The sequence below is a fragment of the Pelophylax lessonae genome, assembly GCF_965119305.1.
Source record: "Pelophylax lessonae genome assembly, chromosome: 3".
NCBI lineage: Eukaryota > Metazoa > Chordata > Amphibia > Anura > Ranidae > Pelophylax > Pelophylax lessonae.
In genome coordinates, this window is record NC_138770.1 from 364,221,653 (window position 1) to 364,246,647 (window position 24,995).

General features: G+C 43.9%; 1 protein-coding gene across 7 annotated transcripts in view; it reads right to left on the reverse strand.

Moving 5' to 3' along the window:
* SYNCRIP (synaptotagmin binding cytoplasmic RNA interacting protein) overlaps positions 1–24,995 on the reverse strand; it is a 40,665-nt gene that overhangs the window by 9,968 nt on the left and 5,702 nt on the right. For all 7 annotated transcript variants that reach the window (XM_082249075.1, XM_082249074.1, XM_082249073.1 and 4 more), the window contains exons 2-9: positions 19,585–19,703; positions 18,594–18,701; positions 15,907–16,020; positions 15,547–15,723; positions 15,298–15,433; positions 12,942–13,147; positions 11,383–11,532; positions 4,078–4,199 (exon numbers count right to left, since the gene is read on the reverse strand). In XM_082249075.1, coding sequence (XP_082105201.1) covers positions 4,078–4,199; positions 11,383–11,532; positions 12,942–13,147; positions 15,298–15,433; positions 15,547–15,723; positions 15,907–16,020; positions 18,594–18,701; positions 19,585–19,703 — 1,132 coding nt within the window. The remainder of the gene's footprint in view (positions 1–4,077; positions 4,200–11,382; positions 11,533–12,941; positions 13,148–15,297; positions 15,434–15,546; positions 15,724–15,906; positions 16,021–18,593; positions 18,702–19,584; positions 19,704–24,995) is intronic.

Here is a 24,995-nt window from a genome sequence, read left to right on the forward strand (position 1 = left end):
CCGCCTCCTCTAAGTCATCACTATTGGGATGTCCCAAAGCAGTATATAGACATGAGGGGTGGGAGACGCAACCATAGAAAAGGCAACGCAGTACCCACATCGGAGAAAGGAATCTTACATGCACCGTAAGAACCAACCGGGCAACAGAAAAAAACAATGCTCAACAGGGGCAACAGCCCAGGAAAGCAAATCCCAACAGCCAGGGACCCAGAGAAAAAAAATCAAGGGTCCATCATGGCACAGCCGCACTGAACTTTGCGGCTAAAAGAAGCATCAGCTGATGCCAGAACTTCTACTTTGTAGAACTTGGAAAAAGTGTGCACCGACGACCAAGTCGCCGCCTTGCACACCTGGGCCACCGAGGCCCGATGCCAACAGGCCCAGGAAGTACTCAAAGACCTGGTAGAGTGCGCCTTAACAGGGAAGGGCGGAACCCGTTCCTTCAAGGCATAGGCCTGCTCAATGGTCTGTCTGATCCACTTGGCAATAGTCGCTGCCGATGCAGCCATGCCCTTCCGAGGTCCCTCAGGAAGAACAAAGAGTCCGCCTTCTGAAAGGATTCCGTAGACTTCAGGTAAACCTTGATCGCCCTGACAACATCCAAGGAATGCAAAGCAATCTCCTTAGGATGCTTAGGCTTTGTACAAAGCGAAGGCAAGACAATTTCCTCATTAAGGTGGAACTCAGTGATCACCTTGGGAAGAAAGGACGGGGGTGTTCTCAACACCACCTTATCCTTGTGAATTATCAAGTAAGGGGAGCGGCAAGACAACGCCGCCAGCTCCGACACTCTGCGAGCCGAAGTGATCGCCACCAGAAAAGCAACCTTTTTCGACAGCAGAGGCAACGATATCTCCCTGATATTTTCAAAAGGAGCACGCTGCAATGCGGACAGGACCAAGTTCAAGTCCCATGGAGGTAAAGGCTCCTTCCTAGGAGGAGCCAAATGTCGCACACCTTGAATGAATGTGCGCACCAAGGAATGAGACGCCACAGGGCGTTGGAAAAGGACCGCCAGTGCTGACACCTGGCCCTTTATAGTGGCTAGCGCCAGGCGCTGATCGACTCCAGACTGGAGGAAAGCCAAGATTCTCGACACCGAGTAAGAACGAGGGGAAAACCCCCTGGACTCACCAGGTGAAGTAGGCTTTCCAGGTACGGTAATAGATCTTACCAGAGGAAGATTTCCTAGCCTTGATCAGGCTAGGGATAACCTCAGAAGATAGACCCTTGTCCTTCAAGACCTGGGTCTCAACAGCCAGGTCGTTAAAGCCAGCGACTGTAAAGCAGGATGGAAGATCGGACCCTGAGACAGGAGATCTTCCCGCAGAGGCAGGCGCCACTGCCAGGCGAACAACGTCGGCGTACCAAGACCGGCGAGGCCAGTCAGGCGCCACCAGAATCACCATGTGCGGTTCCGAGACCAATCTGCGAAGGAACCGGGATAGTAACTGAATCGGAGGAAAGGCGTACATCAGACGATACTGATGCCAAGGGGCCACCAACGCATCCGAGGCGTCCGCCCGCCAACGGGTCGCGCGTTCTTGCCATGAACCTTTCCACCTTTCGGTTTAGCCGGGATGCGAACAGATCCACGTCTGGGGATCCCCACTTCGCACACAGCATCTGAAAAACCTCCAGGTGTAGGGACCATTCCCCCTGGTCCAGGGTCTGGCGGCTCAGATAATCTGCCTGCCAATTCTCCACACCCGGAATGTGAACTGCCGAAATCGCCGGGACATGAGTCTCGGCCCAAGACAGGATGTCGGTCACCTCCCGGGCTGCTCGAGCACTCCTGGTGCCCCCCTGGTGGTTGATGTAAGCCACCGCGGTAGCATTATCCGTCTGTACGCGAACAGGCAGGCCCTGGAGACGGTCCGACCACTGGAAGAGACAGTTTTATCGCTCGTAGTTCCAGCACATTTATCGGGAGGAAGGATTCCTCCTCCGACCAAGTGCCCTGGGCAGACAGGGTGCCCAGGACTCCACCCCAGCCCAACAGGCTGGCATCCGTGGTAACCACTGTCCACACCAACGGGCGGAAGGACTTGCCTTCTGCCACCGACGGGGACTGGATCCACCACAGAAGAGTCAATCTGGTCCGGCGACTCAAGGAGACCTCCAGATCCAAGGACTGAGGAAGTCTGTCCCACCTGGCCAGGATCTCCGTCTGGAGAGCCCGTGTGTGGAACTGGGCAAAGGGAACCGCCTCGAAGGTCGATACCATCAAACCCAGGCCCCGCATGCAGGCCCTGAGCGACGAGGACGGATTGTCCCTGAGGGACCGGATTTCGTTCCGCAAAGTCCGGAGCTTGTCCTCCGGCAAGAATACCTTTGCCTGAGCAGAGTCCAGAACCATTCCCAAATAGGGAAGGCGAAGCGACGGAGACAACGCTGATTTTTGAACGTTGATGGTCCACCCGAACTCCTGGAGCGTCTGTACCGTGATGGACAGATCGCGCACAAGGTCCTGACTGGCACGCGATCTCAGAAGCAGATCGTCCAGGTACCCCAGGACCGCAATGCCCTGGGCCCCCAGCAGGCCCAGAACCGGTGCCAACACCTTGGTAAAAACCCTGGGTGCCGAAGCGAGACTGAACGGTAACGCCACAAACTGGTAGTGGTCCTCTGCGATAGCGAACCGAAGGTACCGCTGATGACCCTCGAAAATGGGGATGTGCAGGTACGCATCATTCAGATCAACCGAAGCCAGGAATTCTCCTGGACTCAAGGAGTCCACAACCGAACGGAAAGACTCCATTTGAAACCTCCGAACACGCACAAAGCGGTTCAGCGCTTTCAGGTCCAGAATAGGACGCACTTGCCCTCCTTCCTGTGCACAGTGAACAGATTTGAATAAAACCCCCGAAACCTGTCCTGATGAGGCACCGGGACAATCACCCCCTGAGCAAGCATGTCCTGCACCGCTTGATGCAAGTCCTGCAGACCCCCCGGAAGCAAATGGAGATTGGAGGAAAAGAATCTGTCCGCCGGCCTGGAAAGGAATTCGAACTTGTAACCTGATCGAACGATTTCCTGGACCCACCTGTCCGAGATCCGGAGCAGCCAAGGTTGGAGGAAACCGCGCAAACGTCCCCCCACCCCAGAAATGGGTGAGGGCGCCCCTTCAGGCAGAGGCGGAGCGTCCCGCCGAACCGGCATTGCCTGTCTCCTGCTTACCCGCCCAGGGTTTCTTCTGGTTGCCCTGGGCCTTGAAGGGCTTGCCCTTGGATTGGTTCTGAAAGGCATGAAAGGACCCTTGACTTGATTTAGGCGCAGAACCCAGCTTGCCACGGAAAGACTTGTTCTTCGGGTTCTGGGGTAGCATAGTGCTCTTACCCCCCGAGACGCCCTTCACCAGGGTATCCAACGCCTCGCCAAAAAGGCGAGAACCAGCATAGGGAAAATCAGCAACAGTTTTCCGCGAGGACTGGTCGGCCGGCCAGCTCTTCAGCCATATCAGTCGCCGGTTAAGTACCGCGACACTCGAGAGGCGAGCCACCAAGGGGGCCTCATTAAGGGCTGCATCACACAGATACATGACTCCTTGATGGATCTGGTCCACCATTTCCAGTCGTGCAGGCGGCACGCCATCGGACACTAGGTTGCTTCTAAGCACCTTAATCCAATCAGCCACAGTCTGAGCCACCATAAGGGACGCGAAAATAAACGGGACAGCCCCCGTGGGTGTGTATATGCTAATGCCTTTTGTCTTGACTAATGCCCCATACACACGTGCAGATTATCTGCAGACTTTTGTCTGCAGACTTACCTTTTCTATGTAGTGCAAGGGCCTGCCGGATTGCATACAAATTGAAAGTGTTTAGGTTTGACCTCATATTATATGGTTTTGGTAAGTCTGCAGACAAAAGTCTGCAGATAATCTGCATGTGTGTATGGGGCATAAGTCTATATGCCTAGCTATTCCTACGGATAGGTGGACAATACCCAATAGTGATGACTTAGAGGAGGCGGCGACTGTCGGAGGACGCAAGAGAAAAAAGTTTTGCCTTTAGTTATACTTCAAAATTTAGGAGAAAAATGTAGTGTTAGCAAAGCAAATGAATACAATCTTACATTTGATTTTTAGCTGCTTGCCTTTGAGCTTTTCGTTCCTTCCTTTTCTGATCTGGTGGCTTGGCGAAAACAATTTCAATGTTCTCACCTTCCAGCTCTTTTCCATTCATTTCTTCCATTGCCTGTTTTAACACAGTTTTAATATGCACAGCAATTAACTATCAGGTACAGAGAAAGATTAACTCAAATAAAAAGATCAATTGCAGAGTCAAGATCCAATCCAAGATTCCAAGTGTTTCTGGCACTTGGTTTACAAGTTTAAATAGCTTTTTTTTTTTTTTTTAAATTACTTATAACCACCCAAACATACAATATTACAAAATGGCGGCTGATTAAAATGTTATGTCAAACAGTTTTTGCGCATGCAATTTTTTTTGTGGGGGGGGGGGGGGGGGGGGGGGGACAATACCTACCCCATTTTGTTTTTTTTTATACACAATGTGAAAGATGTGATGTCTACTAAATAGATACCAAACCAGTCACGCTTTAAAATTGAGCACGCTCGTGGATTGTTGATAAACTACTGTACTTAAATCTCCATAGGCGACGTTATAAACGCCTCTGCAGTTTACCTGTTTAGAGTTACAGAGGTCTAGCGCTAGAATTATTGCTCTCTACCGTTGCTCGTGGCGATACCTCACATGTGGGGTTCGAATACCATCTACATATGGATGCACCACTTAGGTATATGGTCACTTCTGCGCAGCGGGATGGAGGCTCTTTAAATTTGTTTTTTTTTTACATTTTTACACCATTTTAATTTTTTTTGTTGACTACTATATTATATAATATATATATATATATATATATATATATATATATATATATATATATATATATATATATATATATATATATATATATATATCAAAAAAGAGCACCACTTACGGGTCTTGAAAGGTAAACGCACAATGACGGTTTTAATCAACTATTAAACGAGGCACAAGCTTGTCTTCCTCAGGATAAAGTGAAGCAATATATATACCCTAAAACCCCTCCCATCATTATCACCCGCATGTGACGGCATCAACAAGTGCAAAGTTCCAGCTAAAGACAATCATGGGAAAATGTCGAGATTTGGAACATATGTACCTGCAAAACAGACTAAAAACAAAACTCAGACAGCAAAGACAACTGCATCACATATGTTATGTTATCTATGGCCGTCCATATTAGGGCAGAGCTGGATTGGGGGAGCATGGTGAACATGTAATGTGTATGGGAAAAAATACAGGGGGCGCGCTGCAGCGTGCAGCACCAGGAATGTAAATTAAGAGACAAGTGAAGCAAAACAACATATCTACACTGGGTTCATGTCTGTTGTTGTACCGGTTTGTTATCCTGAGGAAGACGAGATTGTGCCTCATCTAAACGTTAAAACCGTCATTGTGCGTTTACCTTCCAAGGCCTGTGAGTGCCGCTCTATTTTTGGTTTGTACGCTCTGCAGTCTCTGCTGTGCACCCGGGCCCATTTTTTATCCTTAATTTTTGTGCAGTGGAAGCCATTCGAGAGATGTATATTATATATATATATATATATATATATATATATACACATACATATACACATATACATACACACACATACATACACACACACACACACAAACACATTGCTCAAAAACATTAAAAGGAACACTAAAAACATCAGATCTCACTGGGGAAAAATATCATGGATATCTATACTCATATGCACTGGGTAATGTGTTTGGAACGAAAGGATGCCACATTGTTTGATGGAAATGAAAATCATCAACCTACAGAGGGGGCTGATTTCAGACACCCCGAAAATCTAAGGGAAAAAAATGATGCAGCAGGCTAGTCCATTTTGCTGAAATTTCATTGCAGCAACTCAAAATGGTACTCAGTATTTTGTATGGCCTCCCCACGCGTTTGTATGCATTCCTGACGTCAGGGCATGCTCCTAATGAGATGGATGGTGTCCTGGAGTATTTCCCCCCAGATCTGGACCAGGGCATCACTGAGCTCCTGAACAGACTGAGGTGCAACCTGGCAGATGGCCTGAAACAATGTCCCAGAGGTTTTCTATTGGATTTAGGTCAAGCAAACGTAGGGGCCATTCATTAGAATCAATTCCTTCATCCTCCAGGAATTGGCTGCATACTCTCACCACGAGACCAGGCATTGTCGTGCACTAGGAGGAACCCGGGTCCCACGGCACCAGAATAGGGTCTGACAATGATTCCAAGGATTTAATCCCGATACCCAACGGCAGTCACAGTGTCATTGTCTAGCCTTTTTCGAAGTATGCGTGTCCCTTGCCTCCCCAAACCATCACTGATCCACCACCAAACCGGTCATGCTGAATGTTGCTGCAGGCAGCATAACATTCTCCACGGCTTCTCAAGATCCTTTCAGGTCTGTCACGTGCTCAGGGTGAACCTGCTCATCTGTGAAAAGCACAGGGCGCCAGTGACGGACCTGCCAATTCTGGCGTTTAATAGCAAAAGCCAATCAAGCTCCACCGTGCCCGGTAGTGAGCACAGGGTCCACAGGCAACCCTCAGTCTGTTTATGATTGTTTGGACAGACATTCACACCAGTGGCCTGCTGGAGGTCATTTTGTAGGGCTTTGGCAGTGGTCATCCTGTCCCTCCTTGCACAAAAGGAGCAGATACCGGTCCTGCTGATGGGTTAAGGACCTTCTACAACCCTGTCCAGCTCTCATAGTAACTGTCTACTGGAATCTCCTCCATCCTCTTGAGACTGTGGTGGGAGACACCGCAAACCTTATGGCAATGGCACGTATTGATGTGCGATCTTGGAGAGGTTGGACTGCCTGTACAACCTCTATAGAGTCCAGGTATCACCTATTGCCACCAGTAGTGAGAAGACACTGCTGCACATCACTTAAGTTCCAAATGCCTTTATTGAGATACCCGGGGTGGCACCACAAGACACCAGTCCACGTAGACATGTTTCACACAGTACAACTGTGCTTAATTATTGGTGTAATGATTAAGCACAGTTGTACTCTGTTGACACTAGTCTACCTGGACTGGTGTCTTGTGGTGCCACCCTGGGTATCTCAATAAAGGCATTTGGAACTTTAGTGATGTACAGCAGTTTCTTACCCTAACATTGTCCAGGGAGGCAAGTCGGGGCCTGCACTCATGCGAAGGTACCGTTGAACCTCATTCATTCCACCTGAAGCAGCAGATCCTCCTTATATTGATACAAGTATTGGCACTGGCCCTAACCAAAACTAGTGTACATTCAGAAAAGAGGTGTAGGGGAAAAAATGTCAGTGGCTTCCACCTTTAAAATCATTCCTGTTTTGGAGGTCGCCTCGTTGTTGCCCATCTAGTGTACCTGGTTATTTGATTAACACCAAAGCAACTGGAACTGATTAACAACCCCCTCTGCTACTTAACCGAATATATATATATATATATATATATATATATATATATATATATATATATATATATATATATATATATATATATATATATATATATAAGTTAACCCAATTTTATCTAACGGACCAGACGGCCACACAGATCGTTTCTCGGGCGAACCGGCGGCAATGGCACACCAAGAAGCGAGCGGCTTTGGAAACCGGCCAGCGGCTACTGAACCACTCTGACTGGTTTCATGAAAAAGCCTGCCGCCTGCTGCCAAGGTACTGGGGTTATGGCTATTTTTTCAGCCATAACCCCGGTAAACCACCTGCAGACCGCAATACATTATATATATATATATATATATATATATATATATATATATATATATATATATATATATATATATATATATAATTAAAAAGGTATTGTGGTTGGCAAGTGGTAAATTTTAACAAAAAATATATTATACATGCATGTAACATTTAATACATGCTATTTACCAGTGAAAGCTTTGCTTGTGTAGACATCCAAAAGCCCTGAAATGGCTGCTGGGCGCTGCCATCTTGGATGCAGTATTAGCAGCTGTCCTTACTGTCACTCAAGTGACAGTATAGCATTCCCCTTCACTCCTCCGCTGGAAGCTAAATAAAAAGGATTATGTATGGTGGTAAAGGGAAGGGCGGAGAACCTTGCTACGCACAGAGAAATTAGAGGAGGGTTATGATGTAAGGTGGCTGTGTTCGGTCATTTGTTAGCAAAAGTTGCTAGCAAGTTCAAAGGAACATTGCAAGTTAAATATTTTTGTACTCGCCCTAAAATTAAACTCACCCTAGAAAGTCCTCTAAAGGAAAAAGGAATTTAAAAAATGGTGTTGTTGCACTGCCCTCTAGAAGACTGGACAATGGCAAAAAAATAAACAAAATAGACCAACTCAAGATAATCCCTCCTTTACCCAACAATGCCTCAATTTGTAGCAAGCAAAAACAAGAGCACTCACAGACGAGTGCGAGTCGCGCTGCTCCTCCTGAATTGCCGGGCAATCTTCTGGGACCACTGACGTGTCCCAGAAGATTGCGGGGAAGGAGGGGGAGAGGAACACATTCCATTTGAGCCGCCTAGAAGGCCTGAGAAAAAGTGGGGTACCTGTCAATTTAGGTACCTGCCTTCAACAAAAAATAAAAAAAAAAAAAATGTCAGGAGTACCTAAAACTGAAGTTCCACTTTTTGGGTGGAACTCCGCTTTAAGGATTTGTTGGATTTTACTGCCACCTATAGGATTGAAAACTGGCCAAAAAAAAAAATAAAAAATTGTGGGCCAGCATGCTTTTGTGACAAAGCAATAACTGAAGAAAAAAAACAAAAAAAAAAAAAAAAAACAAGTATTAATATAAGAATGTTCCAAATGCAAAACTCGAATTCAAAAGTACCACATGAAGGACTTTACGCATGAAACTGGCTTTAGAAGGGGCCTGAACACCCACCTGGTAGAACTAGGGAAAAAAAGTAGCCTGAGGCTGGAAAGCCCAAGAAGTACTAATGGATCCAGCAATGAGCACCTTAACAGAAAAACAGTGGATTCTCATCCTCAATATCAAACTTGGATGAGCCGTCTAAGCCACTGACAAAATGGAAGAACAAACTTGTTCCCGTTTATGGGGATCATCAGCAATAAAAAAAAATTGCAGCAGCTGCAAAGTAAATTAACACCAGTTGCACTACAATGACTCTGGTGGACTGGAGCCAAAGAGAGGGATGGAAGAACTATGTCCTGGGTTGGAGTGACAGGCCAATACTACACCTTAGGATGGAAGTTCTGGGTCCCAACAATACCATGTCCCAGTGCAAGACCAGGTGTGCATGCGCTCCCCTCCCCCCAAAAATAGGATAGGGCCTTCGGGTCAGACAATCGTCATGCAGAATTGATGTCAAAATTGCGAATGGCAGTGGAAAAGGAATATTCCTAATCAGTTCCAACAGATGTTTTTGGATTGCCAATTAGAGTCCCACAGAGTGACAGAAAGGGCACATTTGTCCCAAAGAACTTTCTGAGGAGAAAGTTGCAGGAGGGACAAAAAATCTGGACCTGGAGTCAGATCAAATCAAGAGTACTATATCAATCTGGATCATCAGAATGCCCTACAATTACCAAGGAAGGAGCTTCAAGGGCAGAATAGCATACATTACAGTCACCAAGACAACCATTGGCTACATTTCAAGATCCCTATACCTTAAAACAAATCTGTCCACTTTGTTGTTGAATAGTTGAATATGGATAAGTATAGGACCAAATCATGTGCTCTCAACCTATGCAGTAGCTCCTGGAACACCTTCATAGTGCAGAGACTATTCCCCAGGTCCAGGCACTACCAACTGAGTCAGCCTGACAACTCTACATTTACCGTTTACCGCACACCAGGTTGGAACATGACGTTCTGCCAGGACAGGATCTACTCTAAGCATTGTTTGAAAGGTAGGCATCCCATTACTCCCTGATGGTAAAATGCACACCAGTGTTCTAACCCTCCAGTCAGGATGTGCAGTGTTGCATGGACAGCAAGATTGCACAAAGATCCAGAATGTTGACAGAAGATTCCTTGAAAGTCTAAGTTACCTGCACCAATAGGGTACCCAGGATTCCTCCCAACTCGACAGACTGGCATCTGACTTCAGGATTTTCCACAAAGGAAGAAAGGGTTTTTGGTACCAGAACTGGATTTCTGAGCAAACAAGCCAGGGCATCTGCAAACAAGGGTCACTTCAAAACAAACTGTCCAAGGACCTATCCCATGATGACAGGATGTTGTGTTGTAGTTTGGGGTGGAAATAAGCAAATGAGACTGCACTGAAGGACTCATGAAGGGGCACCCCTTTATGCTAAAGATGATTTATCTCTGACTTAAGAGGATGTCCCAAAATAAAAAATTCTTAGCTTTAAGAACAGTTTTAGAGAGTGCTGCCTATCACTTATGAATAGAGTCCTTAAAATAGGTGCACCCTCCATAGGAACAGCTAAGGTCTTTGCTGAGACTGAATACTGGTGTATCCAGAAAGGGCAGTTCCCTTTTCACAAAGTTCTCCCCAAAACAGGTACAAGCCTGCCATTTGGGATGGGTAAACAACTTTTAGGGTTCTACCAGTCTCCCTAAAGGACATCTGTGAACAGGTATACTGGGTCTTAAGCTATTTGGGGGCCCCTAATTGGGGGCAGCACTTGAGAAGCTAAAGAGTGATGCTTGATGTATATCAGATCAATAAGACCCAAGAACCTCCTCTAAGTGTCATTCAACAAGGAGGCTCTGAAGCTGAGGGCATTCTTAAGGGGAAGGCAAAGCAGTACACTTCTGGAAAGGGCCACAATCGGAGCCACGTATCTAAACGTGATCAAGCAAGCACCGCACATCCAGTCCAGGAGGCTATGAGGTAGGGGAGAATCTTGATTAAAGTGAATGGAATACAAAAAAATTGAAGATTATGGCTAGCAAAGATTGGTTAGACTTTACTCAGCAGAACACCCATCCTCCTAGGACAATAAGAATTTAAAAAAACAAGCCACCAAATACAGGCATGCTGGGTGTGTCTGCAGTGTCCTGTGACTGAATGGTCACTACAGAATGAAACCTGATTGAACTAACACAGATCAGCTTCTGTGCTTTGTGTGGTCTGTTTAAAACAAGGAAGAAAAGTGAATGGCAGGATAAACCAGGTGTTTCAGATGGAAAATTTACATAAAAAATATAGACTTGATTTCTCAATTATACAAGACAATACACAAATATTTAGGGCAACACACACTATAATGAGTAAAATGTAAACAGAGAAAGAAAGGGAAAAAAAAAAAGGATGGATACATGACTTAGTACAAGAGTATTGACACCCAAGTGAGTTGTTTGTATCCATTTAGTTGTGGTCAGATAACAGGCAAATGCTAAAGAACTCACCTTTACTGCACCCACTCGGTCATCAAAATGAATAAAAGCATAATCCTTCAGTTTCTTGACTCTTTCCAGTTTACCAAACTGTCCAAAAGCTTTTTCCAAGATTTCTTCTGTAACTGTGTTGGCAAGGTTACGTACAAACAAAACTTTTACCTGAAAGAGAAAGATCCACAGTAATTAAACTGCTGCTTTGTAAATACAAATGTTATGCATTAGCCATGGACTGCAAGTTTAAATCTTCACTGGAATCAGCTGAAAACTGTCTTTTTAAATATGTATTCTTACCCGGAAGCATGAAAGGTGATCACAGGAACAGAGGTTTAGGGCAAAGCACAGGCCAAGCAGCTTAACAAAAACACACACTTTCTTCCCCTTTGCTACATACCCGTTCTGTATTTATTTGTTAGTATCCACCACTGTCTCAACTTAATGCCAGTGTATTTATCATACCCACTCAGTTTCAGTATCTTTCACTGTCCCCATTCAGGTCTACATTTATCTTGAAAAGCAGCTCAATTAAGTGGCAACACAGCCATTTATAACACACATGGCTTTAGAATAAGCACATTGTGACATACTGGTTCAATATTTGAGGTGAACAGTCATTTTATCATAGTAGACAAGCAGGAAGAAGTGAATGACTGGTGGTCCTATCCCAGGGGGGTCTTTAAACTATGGCCCTCCAGTTGTTCAGGAACTACAATTCCCATCATGCCCTAGTCACATCTGTGAAAGTCAGTTTTACAATGCCTTATGGATATTGTAGTTCAGCAACAGCTGGAGGGCCATAGTTTGAGGATCCCTGTTCTAACCCATTAGAGATAGTAATCATATCAAATTATTGCAGACTTTTCTACAAAATGTACAAATGGACCAGATCTCACAATATCTAGGAAAATAAAAATAGGGTTTGTTCAGACTGCATTTCCTATTTTGGGGACAGCATTACACCTACATTTGGAATGAGAAACAATGGAAATCTATTGCCAGTCATAGGCCAAACACTAAACCACTGAGCACAGATATATATGGAGAAATTTAAGTCGGTTATACTATTAAACCAAGAACTTTGCAGGGGGGTCAATCATCAACCAAAAGCTCCATTAAGCACCCATCAGAACAAGCTTTCAGAAAACCTAGTCCCCTAAATGTAACACTGCATGAAAATACAGGATTCGGACACCCAAGATCTATCTTGTGCCCAGAGCCTAGACTCATTCTTGACAATACTATACACAAATCTGCATAAATAATTTGCCACAATACATTTAGGTGAATAGACTGGGGAATGGCTAAAACACCTTTTGGAATTTAGTGCTTTGTATTTTTGGAATGATTTCTCATTGCTTTCCTTGTTTCACCAATACCCCAGAAGAGAGTTTCAAGTAGAGGGGGCAGCTATTCTAACACTTCCCCATTCCACTCTGTTACTATTGGAAAGATTTTCCATCACTTGTGCCACAGACAATAGAAGTGATATATCCAAATATAAAAGTTAATATGAAAAACTGAGCAGCAAGTAGTACTTTCCTATAAGGAGTCATCTGATTGCTGCACATTACCTTTGCCATCACCTCTGGATCAGGATCTTCAATAGGGTCCGCCCATTCCACAGTTACAACATTACCCCATACTTTCACTTTGCCGCTCATTAGTCGGCGCCTAGCCTGGGCTGCCGTTTTATGATCCTCGTATTCAAGAAAACAGAAACCTCTATTTTTTTTCTTATCATCTGGCTGATGATATAATATAACATCTGTGAGACCCTCTGTTGGAATAGAAACACAATGAGAATGGTGTCAAACATGAACTAGAATATGCTTGAACATTTAACAGCCTTAGGGTTAACACAGGTATCACTTAAGCTGCCTCACGGTAGATCAAAAAAAACAAAAAAAAAAAAAACAAACACGCCATGGCCCATCTTGCCATGGAGTTTGAAAGCTTACAAAATATATGGTATATATTTTTTAAAAAGCCAGCTATAATATTCATGGGACAGTACAAATCTATTACTCCACTTACAAGCTGATTGTGTCTAATATAAACTATCTTCAAATGGCACACAATTGGTTGCCAATGTTTGCATGCTCATGGAAGCCTCACTATGAAATGGCTGTATCCAGCTGTAAAGGCAGAAGATCTGACATGACCCTCATTAACTATGCCTCAATGAAACACGGGCAGAAAATTGCACCGTGCTGAGGTGAGGCACTTGTGTAATATATCACTACTTAGAAGATGTAGTATGTTTGCCTTACTTAGCCTGGAGGCAATATGAAAAATGCTATATTCCACAGCAACAAGCCAAAATCTATTTCTTTAACAGCTTTTCAGGGAAAAAAAGGCTCAAACAGGATCCAGTCATTGCTTGTTTAAAATTAAAATCAAGTGGTTATTACTGCAATTTATATGACTATTACACAGGCACTGGCTACAGCACCCAGTGCATGTGATCTGCAAGCTCTTTCAATAGGCTAGCCACTAAATTGAGTATAATAGTGCAGCCTGAATGTTTAACACCCAAGTGAATGCAAAAGCTCTTACAGAGCTTTCATAGCCCATGGCTGGAGGGCACGTTCTGTGTTAGGCCCCTTTCAAACTTGCAGACCATTCAGATTCGGCTGTCAGTTTTTCAGGTGGATCTGAACGGATGCCTCATGCATCTCTATGGGGCATCGGATGTCAGCAGAAACATGTCCGCTGACATCCGATCCGTCAAATCTGGACGGATGGAAACCCTATTTTCCATCCGTCCAGTGGATCGGATGAGATCGGACAGTCCGTTCTCATCTGATTCCCCCATAGAGAAATGCGGGGATCCGACAGCTGTCTCCGCACACAGAGCGGAGACAGAGCTGCCATCCGCCTGCTCAGTGGGGGATCGGCGGATCGATCCCCTGATGAGAAAAACTGAGTCCGCCAACGGCCTCCAAGTGTGAAAGGGGCATTAAAGTAGAAAGCCCCCAGCTAGCCTGAAAATCTCTCAAAAAACCCACACCTAAAGAGCTCATTTAATAAACAAGGAGTTCGGAGAAATTATCTACAAAATCTGTACAAAAACATTCTCAAAAAATATGGGACTACTACAAATATTTAAACCTGAACTTACTTTCAGTTAAACTTAACAAAAAGATATAAAAATAAAACTGTAAGATAAGGTGATTCTTTACACAAAATGTTAAAATTTGTGAATACATATCATCCGTTTGTAGAATGCCTTGGTTAAGCACTCCTTGCTAGGTTCCTGGCTGTCAGTGACCCTTGCTTCAATACTAAATGACAAACTTGGAAGTACTACATACATTAGAACTTCTGATTCTCCTGTCTGCATGTTTGCACCAGATCATTTATAGCAGTGGTCTTCAACTCCGTTCCTCAGGGCCCACTAACAGGCCAGATTTTAGGTATTACCTTGGGGAGAAGCAGACTAGTTTACTGCAATCACTGAGAAGCAAATTATATCACCTGTGATGCATTTCATTTAGCTTTTAAACCTGGCCTGTTAGTGGGCCCTGAGGACCAGGGTTGAGGACCACTGATTTATAGTACCAAAGCAACATAACCAGATTAACTAGCATTTTTAGAAAAGAATAGAAATACCCCTGTATTTCTCATGACCCTAAATCTTTTTAAAATGCAGTTCCCCAAACTGCAAAAATGCAGCCATCTAATTGGCTGAACACCTAACAGATTGAACTTCACCACTGGAAAAACCATACTCTGCCAAATTTAGATGGTACATGAGCACTGGAGCACCAGAGTACAGGAAGAGATTTTTTTTTTTTTTTTTTTTTTTTAAATCAGATTAGAAACGGTGTTCTTTCCCTCCCCAAAAATGTGTTTAGTTTCCAGTTGCATGTACACTGTAGCTGGTTAAGGTGTAAAATAAAAAAAAAAAAAGAAAAGAAAACCTACCTGTGACTTTGCTAAATTCTTCCACAATTTGTTCCTTTGTTTTACTTTTTGGAATAGACCCAACAAAAAGTCTATTATTGGCAACGGAGATGCATACACCAATGTGTTTTCCAGGGCGAATCTCATGGTTGTTATACTAGATAACGGGAAAAAAAAAATATATACACATTTTGGGGAACAAAATATACAAGCATGTTTACATAAATATTGCAAAATAATTTTAACACACAGAAGATAGCCAACACTTACCAACTTGACAGCCTCCTGTGCAGCCTCTTTATTACAGAACGTAACAAAGGCATAGCCCCTATTTAATCCAGTTAAAGGATCCATCATTAAACGAAGATCCCAAATTGCTCCTGCCTTTTCAAATAATGGAACAAGCTCATCTTCAAAAAGGTCTCTTGGAATCTTTCCTACAAATATCTGATTAAAAAAATGGATATTAGACACACAAGTAAAACAAATTGTATGTTAGACCCTGTTCACACTGGGTGATTAGTTGTGTGCCCAGTGCAGAGCTGTGTGTTACAGTAAAGGTTGGCATTGTATGGGACACGCAGCTAAACATCATGCGTGAATGGGGCCTTACAGTAGAACACACTTTACCTCTGTGCCAATGGTAGGCTGTTGTCCTGAGTGGATCATGTTTGGTGGTGGGCCGCCATATTTTCTTTGACCAGTTGTCACATCTAGAGTGTATCCTGTTCTTTCTAAAAGGGCCTAGAAAGAAGAAAAAAAACATTCCAAACAAATGTTTCACAATGTCAGAATACAAGCAGTAAGCTGCCATTTCAACCTTTCAATTTAGAGCCACTTAAAAAGCTTTAATGTCTAAAGTTTGAGCCTCGAAATCAAAGCTTTGGTCCTGCAGCCACCAACATCTGTGTTGGTCAGTGACACTGTCCATCAAAATAATGGGCCAAGAGAGACAGCGGGCCAAAGTCCTTGTCTGACAATTGCATTGATTTTAAATAGAATAGAAGAATAAGGTAGCAAAACAGTCTCCCAGCTCATAACCATATAATAAAAGTGACCCCTGTAGTTGGCTACGTTTTTTAAACTATATAGTGTCCTATTATTTAGCACAGATGGCTGAAGATCAATCCTGCAAGCATGTTTCATTTGTAGTGTTTTCCTGAATATTGATCAAAACTTTGTTGGTGTATAAAAACTCGGAACAAAATCTTCAATTTGCATCCCAAATCGTGCATTAACCACTTAAGGTCTGTCCTATAGCAGTTTACTGCTATAGGGAGGCACTTCTACGTCATGATCCGGGAAGAGTCGCGCATGCGGCTATTGATTAGAGACAGAACAGCAATCTGCCTAGGTAAACAAGGCAGATTGCAGCTCTGGCGGGAAGGAAGGGGTGGAATTTGTCTCTGCAAAGCAGGGCATAAATTCCATCTCTTTCCCTAATAAAAACCCCTCCTAAAGTATAGTAAAACACAGGTTAGGCAGTTAACCCTCAGTTTGAAGACGCTAAAACGTCTGTGCAAACTAGGGCTGCAACTAACGATTAATTTGTCTGTCGACTAATCTATCGATTATTTTTACGATTAGTCGACTAATCTAACGATTATTTACATTTTTTGTTTTTTTGCTTAATTTAGTGTTTTTTTGATTAGCTAATTAATCCTGTAATTAATACAGACCCCTCAGTAAGCCCCCCTCCCACTACAGACCCCTCAGTAAGCCCCCCTCCCAGTACAGACCCCCACAGTAAGCCCTCCCACCCAGTACAGACCACTTAGTAAGCCCCCCTCCCAGTACAGACCCCTCAGTAAGCCCTCCCATCTAGTACAGACCACTTACTAAGCCCCCCCCCCCCCAGTACAGACTCCCTCAGTAAGCCCTCCCTCCTAGTACAGACCACTTACTTAACCCCCCTCCCAGTACAGACCCCTCAGTAAGCCCTCCCACCCAGTACAGACCACTTAGTAAGCCCCCCTCTCAGTACAGACCCCTCAGTAAGCCCTCCCATCTAGTACAGACCACTTACTAAGCCCCCCCTCCCAGTACAGACCCCCTCAGTAAGCCCTCCCACCTAGTACATACTACTTACTAAGCCCCCCCCCCAGTACAGACCCCTCAGTAAGCCCTCCCACCTAGTACAGACCACTTACTAAACCCCCCTCCCAGTACAGACCCCTCAGTAAGCCCTCCCACCCAGTACAGACCACTTAGTAAGCCCCCCTCCCAGTGCAGACCCCTCAGTAAGCCCTCCCACCCAGTACAGTATGTACAGTATCACCAGTAGCTGGGTGATCGGGGGAGGATGGCGAATGTGTGTTGCGGCAGAAGCTGTGGCAGTACAGGGGTGCTGGAGACGGTCAGCGCTCACCTCTCGTCTCCGACGGAGCCCGGCGGGGGAATTTCACCCGGCCGGCAATGCTTCAAGCGGCGCGGCGGCCGGGGGCGTGTGACGTCACGCGTTGACGCATTTTCCGCACGTCGACGATTTTTTGTAGTCGACGTAGTCGACTACGTCGACGAGTCGTGGCAGCCCTAGTGCAAACCAATCAATATTTGCTTATTGGGAATTTTGTTTACCAAAAACGTAGCAGAATACATATTGGCCTTAATTCACGAATTTGTTTTTTTTTTTTTAATTGTTTATATTTATTGGAAAGGTTTTATCGCAGAAAGAAAATTTTTTCAAAACTGTCGGTTGTTCCTTCAGAGTCAGAGTCACGTGCAGTAAATGGGAATGTTTTATAGCAGAAAGTAAACCATTTTTTTCCCCCTTTCTGAATTGTCACTCGTTAATAGCGCAAAAAATATCAATTTTATTTTGGTACATTGTCAGTTAAAGTAATGCAGTTCAATAACGCAAAAAAATGGCCTGTCATTAGGGGGGTAAAACCTTCTGGTTCTTAAGTGGTTATTGTTAATATGGGCCCCCTTAACTGGAACACAGAAGGTTTTTTAAAAGTTGAACGAACTCTTTACGCTACATTCACACCTGAGCGTAGCGTTTACCGCGATTTACAGGCGTTTTTTGATTGAATAGATACCAATGGAAAACGCCTGTAATCTGCCCAAAAAGAAGCTCATGTACTTTTTTGAGCGTTGGGCGTTTTGTAAACAGCGTCAAAACGCTCAGATGTGAACAGGGGCCATTGAAATGAATAGGATTTGTCTTGTTGGGCGTTTTGAGAGCTGATCCTAGAGCAGAAAAACTCCCCAAAAACGCCTAGATGTGAACGGAGCCTTAGTAAACCGGTAAATTAAACCAACTTTAGAAAACACAAGCAAAAACACAGAATGAGGGAAATAAAAATTCCACATACCTTAATCTTGGACTCATCTGGTCCTTTGCTAGAATCAGCAACTTTGGTCCCTTGTTTCTCTCTCTGCCTATAAGTTTTCATAACTCCACATAAAAAGGCACTTTTATTCTAAATAAAAAAAAAAAAAGAACTTACAACCCCATCACAAAAAGCCTCACTGAAATTCAAAACTTTTCATTCACTAAATCAAGAAAATCAAATACGTTTTTCAAGCACAACCATTTTTCACAACTAAATAAAAATGTAGGCCCCTGCAGGATACTATCACAATGCACTGCATACTATCACATTATGGACAGACTTGCCTTAGGAAGCCCTCCAGCAGCACAATGTTACTGCCACTGCGGCTTCCATCTTCATCCGGTCTTCCTTTTGGGTTCGCAGTTAATGATGGCTCTGTCCCATTCCATTACAGAATAATCTAGAAGGATGGCACTTAGCCCCTCCACCTTCCACTACAGAATAACCAAGGAAATGAGTTGCCTCAATGGTGATGCAACAGACAAAGACCCGCACTGATTCCCTAGGTAAAGTCAGTGTTTGCTCCTACAACAGGGGCTCTGATATGTACTCTACAATATAACAAGCCATGTGCAGGCACCTGGACATTTCTGCTTAACCATTAAAGTTCAGCCAACTATTGTACTTTGCTTCAGTTTGGTAAACTGATTGCTACAAGGATCTCGTTGTGCAGGGTTTTCTTCAGAAACCGGCAGCTTGTTGGAAAACTTCTGTACTAGTGAGAACTTTGTTTCTTGCTCTAAATTAAACTAGGTCTTTACAGTATAAATTCCATATGTACACTTGACTACAATACATTTATAAAGAACACATGGGGCACAATAAAAGACACCTGCCTTTTTACAGTAAGAAATTATCGTCACGCAAACTCACTCAATGTGTAATCACTGCACACCCGCAAAACTGACCAGCTTTCCCACTGGTGGGATCATCCCAAAATAAATCAGGTTTCTCATGCTAGCACACTTACCTGTACATGCGAGAGATCACTGTCCTTAAATTGCTGAAGTACAGCTAATGCACCTTCTTCATTAAATTCCTTTAAAGCTTCGATGGCTCTTTCATCTAGATCACTATGTGCAACTAATCCTGTGGGAACAATAAAACACATTTCAGCCCATGTAGTAATGTATTCACCTAAGCTAGAAACTAAAAAAAAAAGTGACAAAATATGAGATATGTAGCGAAATGAAATGGTCTGAGACAATTTTAAAGCAGTGTTTACACAGGTTAAAAATCCACACAAGTACAGCGAGAACATACCTAATGAGATAAAACTTAGAGCTTGCTTAGGGGAGTCCTTTGCATTCCATGGTTATTGAGAAATCTAAAAGACGATTGTACAGTCCAACATGTACGGTCAGCTAAAAGTCAGCAATTAAAGCAGAAGCAGGCTTTATGGAACTAAGCATCAGTTTCCAAGCTAGCTGCTTTTCTTTATGCCTAAAGCTAAAATACAATTTGGATTCTCATCAAGCAAACCCATTTCCACCTAGGCACACATGTTGCAGATTGTGATTATGTCTAAAACTATGGTGTCCTTTTATGAAACGGAGATGAGCAGTGATCCTGCTGATCACAGCTCATTTCCGATCATTCTCAGTTTATGAAACAGAAATGATCGGGGGAGAACATGTTCTCCGCTGATCATCTCTTCACATGGGAATCTGTCATTGACAGACACAGAAATGGCCAGACTATGAAGCTGTGATCTCCGCACTTCACTGGCGATCTGGGTCAGAATTCACACTCCCGGGTTCACCAGCCTGGAGCTTGTGAAGCTGGGAGTGAAGACAGAATCGGGGGAGAACTGAGGGGGAAAAAGGAAGATTATGGACTTCCTTCTTCCTCGTTCCGACCCCCCAACACAGTAATCATGTCCCCCTGCCATATTTATTTATATATATATATATATATATATATACACACACACACACATGTAGATATATTTAATGTGTATATATATATATATATATATATACAGTAAAACCTTGGATTGCGAGCATAATTCGTTCTGGAAACATGCTTGTAATCCAAAGCACTCTTATATCAAAGCGAATTTCCCCATAGGAAATAATGGAAACTCAGATAATTCGTTTCACAACCATTTATTCATAAGTCCTTCAGTTTATAGTCCATATAAAAAGATTATAGCATTGCGACAGGTTATATAACCATAAAATGTCCATCCACAAATAGCCGCTTCCACAAGGGGATTAGAAGCAAAATCCAGCAGAGCTACAGAGTATAAAAGAGAAGAGAGGTGCCTCTAAGTGTAGCAATATGGTTCCATTTAATGAAGGTTCAACATTTAGCAACTCACATGGTTGATGATTAAAACAGGCACATCTAAGTATGCAGGCATCCGGGGTAAAGCTGTCCACATAGACTGTCTTCTGCACCGCCGACTGCCATTCTGTAATCCTGACCGGGAAGACCACCCTGCAGTAAAGCGATCTGAAAGCGAGGGGCAGCATGGAAGGGATGACGTAGATGGCGGTGCGGAGGATGGTCCTATGTAGACAGTTTTAGCCTGGATGCCTGCATCCTTAGATGTGCCTGTTCCAATCATCAACCATGTGAGTTGCTAAATGTTGTACCTTCATTAAATGTAACCATATTGCTACACTTAGAGGCGCCTCTCTTCTCTTTTATACTCAGCTGTGACTTGAGGCTACTTGTATATCAAGACATCACTTGTATATCAAGTCAAAATTTATTTGAAAATTTTGCTTGTCTTGCAAAGCGCTCTTAAACCAAGTTACTCTCAAACCAAGGTTTTACTGTATATATATATATATATACACACAATGTATGTGTGTGTGTATTCAGTGTATATATATATATATATATATATATATATATATTTATGTAAGGGGACTATTATTTATTAACCTCGTGTACTCAGCAGTGATAATTTATCTCTGCTTGTTAAAGCGCACCAGGGATTTTCATACTACTGTAATCTCGCTTTGTCTCACGAGATTACAGACGCCCCATTGACTTCTACACAGATCTCGGAGAAAACCGTTCTCCTCTGATCACCCTGGGCGAACTGAAGTTCTCCCATTCATAAAAGGGGTGCCAGATGTGATCATTTTCCCCAGAGAACTGTAGAGAAGCCAACGGAGAAAAAAATTCACCCGTTCATAAAAGGACACCTATGTGTGAATGGGGCTTTAAAGTTCTCTATGTGCCCTTGTTTAGTTTGTAACAGCCACAGAAAAAAAAAAAAAAAAAAACAGGATTCCTATTTAAAAATGGCAAATGTGTCCAGACTAAGTGCATTTATGCAACTAAAAGGCAAATTGTTTTCTCTTCTATTTTGGCCTTGAGTACGGAAGGGTTATAACCCCCATCAGTACCTCATTGGGGAGATTTACCTTTATGCCCTTTCCCATAACAGGAAGTGAGATCCCAATGTACCATGGTCACCAGAACTAACGCCCCATTAGAAGATACCCCTTCTATTAGAGTTCTAACCTCAACCCAAAATACGGGATTTTTATTTTCAATGAGAATAGTAAAACAGGACAGACTGTAAATCTCCCTAAGTGCCGGTTCATACTTCCGCGTTTGCGGAGATCGCATGTAATTCGGAGCGCACTGCTCCTAATTACATGCGATCTGATGTGCGGATGCAAATTCAGCCATACACTTTGTATGGCTGAATTCGCACTGTATCCGCACCAAACACACACATGAGGTTTTTTTTGAGCCGCAGTAGAATCGGATCGCACAGTGGTTCACACTTGTGCGATCCGATTCTGTGCCTTCTTGCAGATAGCACTGCGATATGCGATCGCAACTGGGGGTGTCGTCAACTTTAATTGACACCCCCTGCATATGGCAGTGTGAACTGCCAGAAGTGGGGATGCAATGCGGGAACACGCTGCATATTCGCGAACCGGCACTTAGAGGGGCAAATATAAATACTGGCAGGTGTTCTAATGCCTCTCCATCATTCAAATAAAAAAAAAAAAAAAAAAAAAAAGTTTGGCATATTGTTACACTTTGTACTGCTTGTACTATGAAGTAGTTCTCAAAGTATACCTAAAGGCAAAATTTTTTTTTTAAGTTTTGGACAGAGTGGAGCGGGGTTAGAATCATTATCAGGTTTCATTACTGTCCATGCCCCCCTTAGGTAGATTCACCCTCTGTCATGTTTATCATTAACATTGAAAGTAAAAAAAAAAAAAAATTTTGGATGGTCCCCAGAAAAGTAATAGAGGGGAAAATCTTCCCCTCCATGAAGGGAAATCTCCGCAATGGGGCACAGATGGCAAAAAAAATATCTAAACAGTAAAAAAATAAAAAGGGGGGAATCAAATGCATGGTTAAAGAATACACAAAGCTCAAAGTTCAAAAAGCCACACACTACTTCGATGCATTTGTCACACGTAAGGCAGCCAATTAAAAATTAATGGTCTAGATGGGAGGAGGATGTGGGAGACTTGGAAGATGACGAGTGGAGTGACGCACTGGATGCTTGTAAACTGGTTTCCCCTAAATTGTCCGACCGCCTTACGCAAATATATATCCTTCACCGTGCATACCTTACCCCCATCCTGACAGCCAAATACAGACGTGACACCTCAGATAGCGGTCCTATGTGTAGACAGGAACGGGGAACTTTCTATCACTTTCTGTGGAGTTGCCCAGAGGTTCAGGGCTACTGGGAACAGATAGTTAAATTCCTTCATGACACCATGGGTTCCCCTCTCTCGCTGTTCCCCAAACCGTGTCTATTGGGAATTTTGCCTGATACCAGCATGAATAAGTTTACCACTATCTTTTTACACGAGACCCTGTTTTCTGCCCGGAAACTGATAGCGAGAAGCTGGATGCGAGATAGACCCCCTACTTTTCATGACTGGCTAAGGGAAATTAATGCCACTATACCGTACAAGAAACTTCTGTATACTCATCGTGGATGCCCCGCAAAATTTACTAAGATATGGGACAGGTGGACTCAGGCCCCGGAAACGTGTATTAGACTTGGACCCCCGTCTCCCTTCCCTACATAGTTACCTGGTCCACATGCCATTCGCAGTGTTCCTCGGTCCTCCCACCTCACGCTGTCATGTAGTTGCTCCGTGCCTTTGCCACTTGTTGAGTTACATTTCATGTGTGTGTATTTGCAAATATGTCTTCCTGATGCTCATGCCCCGTTGTTCGGGTCACTGTCTGTTTATTTATGGATTACCCTATTACTGTTGTTTGCACGCTTTTGTTCAATAAAGAACCGTTTGATTAAAAAAAAAAAAATTAATGGGCTGTCCTACGTCCACAAAAATGCAATGCGCAAAAAAAAAAACATGCAAACGATCGGCACTTGCTAGTCACGTCAAAGGCTCGGTTCACATCTATGCAGTCTGCTTATGATCAGTTTCTACAGTGCTTTTTGCCAGGATTTGAGTTTTGCATTTTTATGAAATATCTTGGCCAATTTGTTGGGCAGATTAAAAAACAGAAATCACGGCAGAAACGCACTACATGCTTTTCTGCAGCTTCTGCACTGAACTTTATTGAAACTAAAAAGCACAGTTTTGAGTTTAAAATAAAAAAAGTGACCCTTTCCAAAAACGCAGCGGCTGAAAAAAGCATAGATGAGCGTGTCCTGTAGGAAACCATGTTGAATGAACTCTAGTACGTTTCTGCAAAAAGCACCAAAAATGCATGGGTGTGAACCAGGCCTAAAGTCAGATTCAGTTATTTCTAACAACTTGGAAACATCCACTTCTTGTTTATATTAAAAGGCTGACAGCCTACCAAGATCTGTCTTCATACAAAAACCTAAGATTTCAATGTGAACTTTAACACTTGCTCTCAACTATCAAACCAAAGCAATATTAAACAACAATGCAGAAAAAGGAACTAGAGAAAACTAACGGCATTAAATAAGAGAGGGTGTGAGTGGGAGAGGGGGGTTTGAGTGGGAGAGGGGGGGTTTGAGTGGGAGAGGGGGGGTTTGAGTGGGAGAGGGGGGGTTTGAGTGGGAGAGGGGGGGTTTGAGTGGGAGAGGGGGGGTTTGAGTGGGAGAGGGGGGGTTTGAGTGGGAGAGGGGGGGGGGGTTTGAGTGGGAGAGGGGGGGGGGGGGGTTTGAGTGGGAGAGGGGGGGGGGGGGGGTTTGAGTGGGAGAGGGGGGGGGGGTTTGAGTGGGAGAGGGGGGGGGGTTTGAGTGGGAGAGGGGGGGTTTGAGTGGGAGAGGGGGGGGTTTGAGTGGGAGAGGGGGGGGTTTGAGTGGGAGAGGGGGGGGTTTGAGTGGGAGAGGGGGGTTTGAGTGGGAGAGGGGGGTTTGAGTGGGAGAGGGGGGTTTGAGTGGGAGAGGGGGGTTTGAGTGGGAGAGGGGGGTTTGAGTGGGAGAGGGGGGTTTGAGTG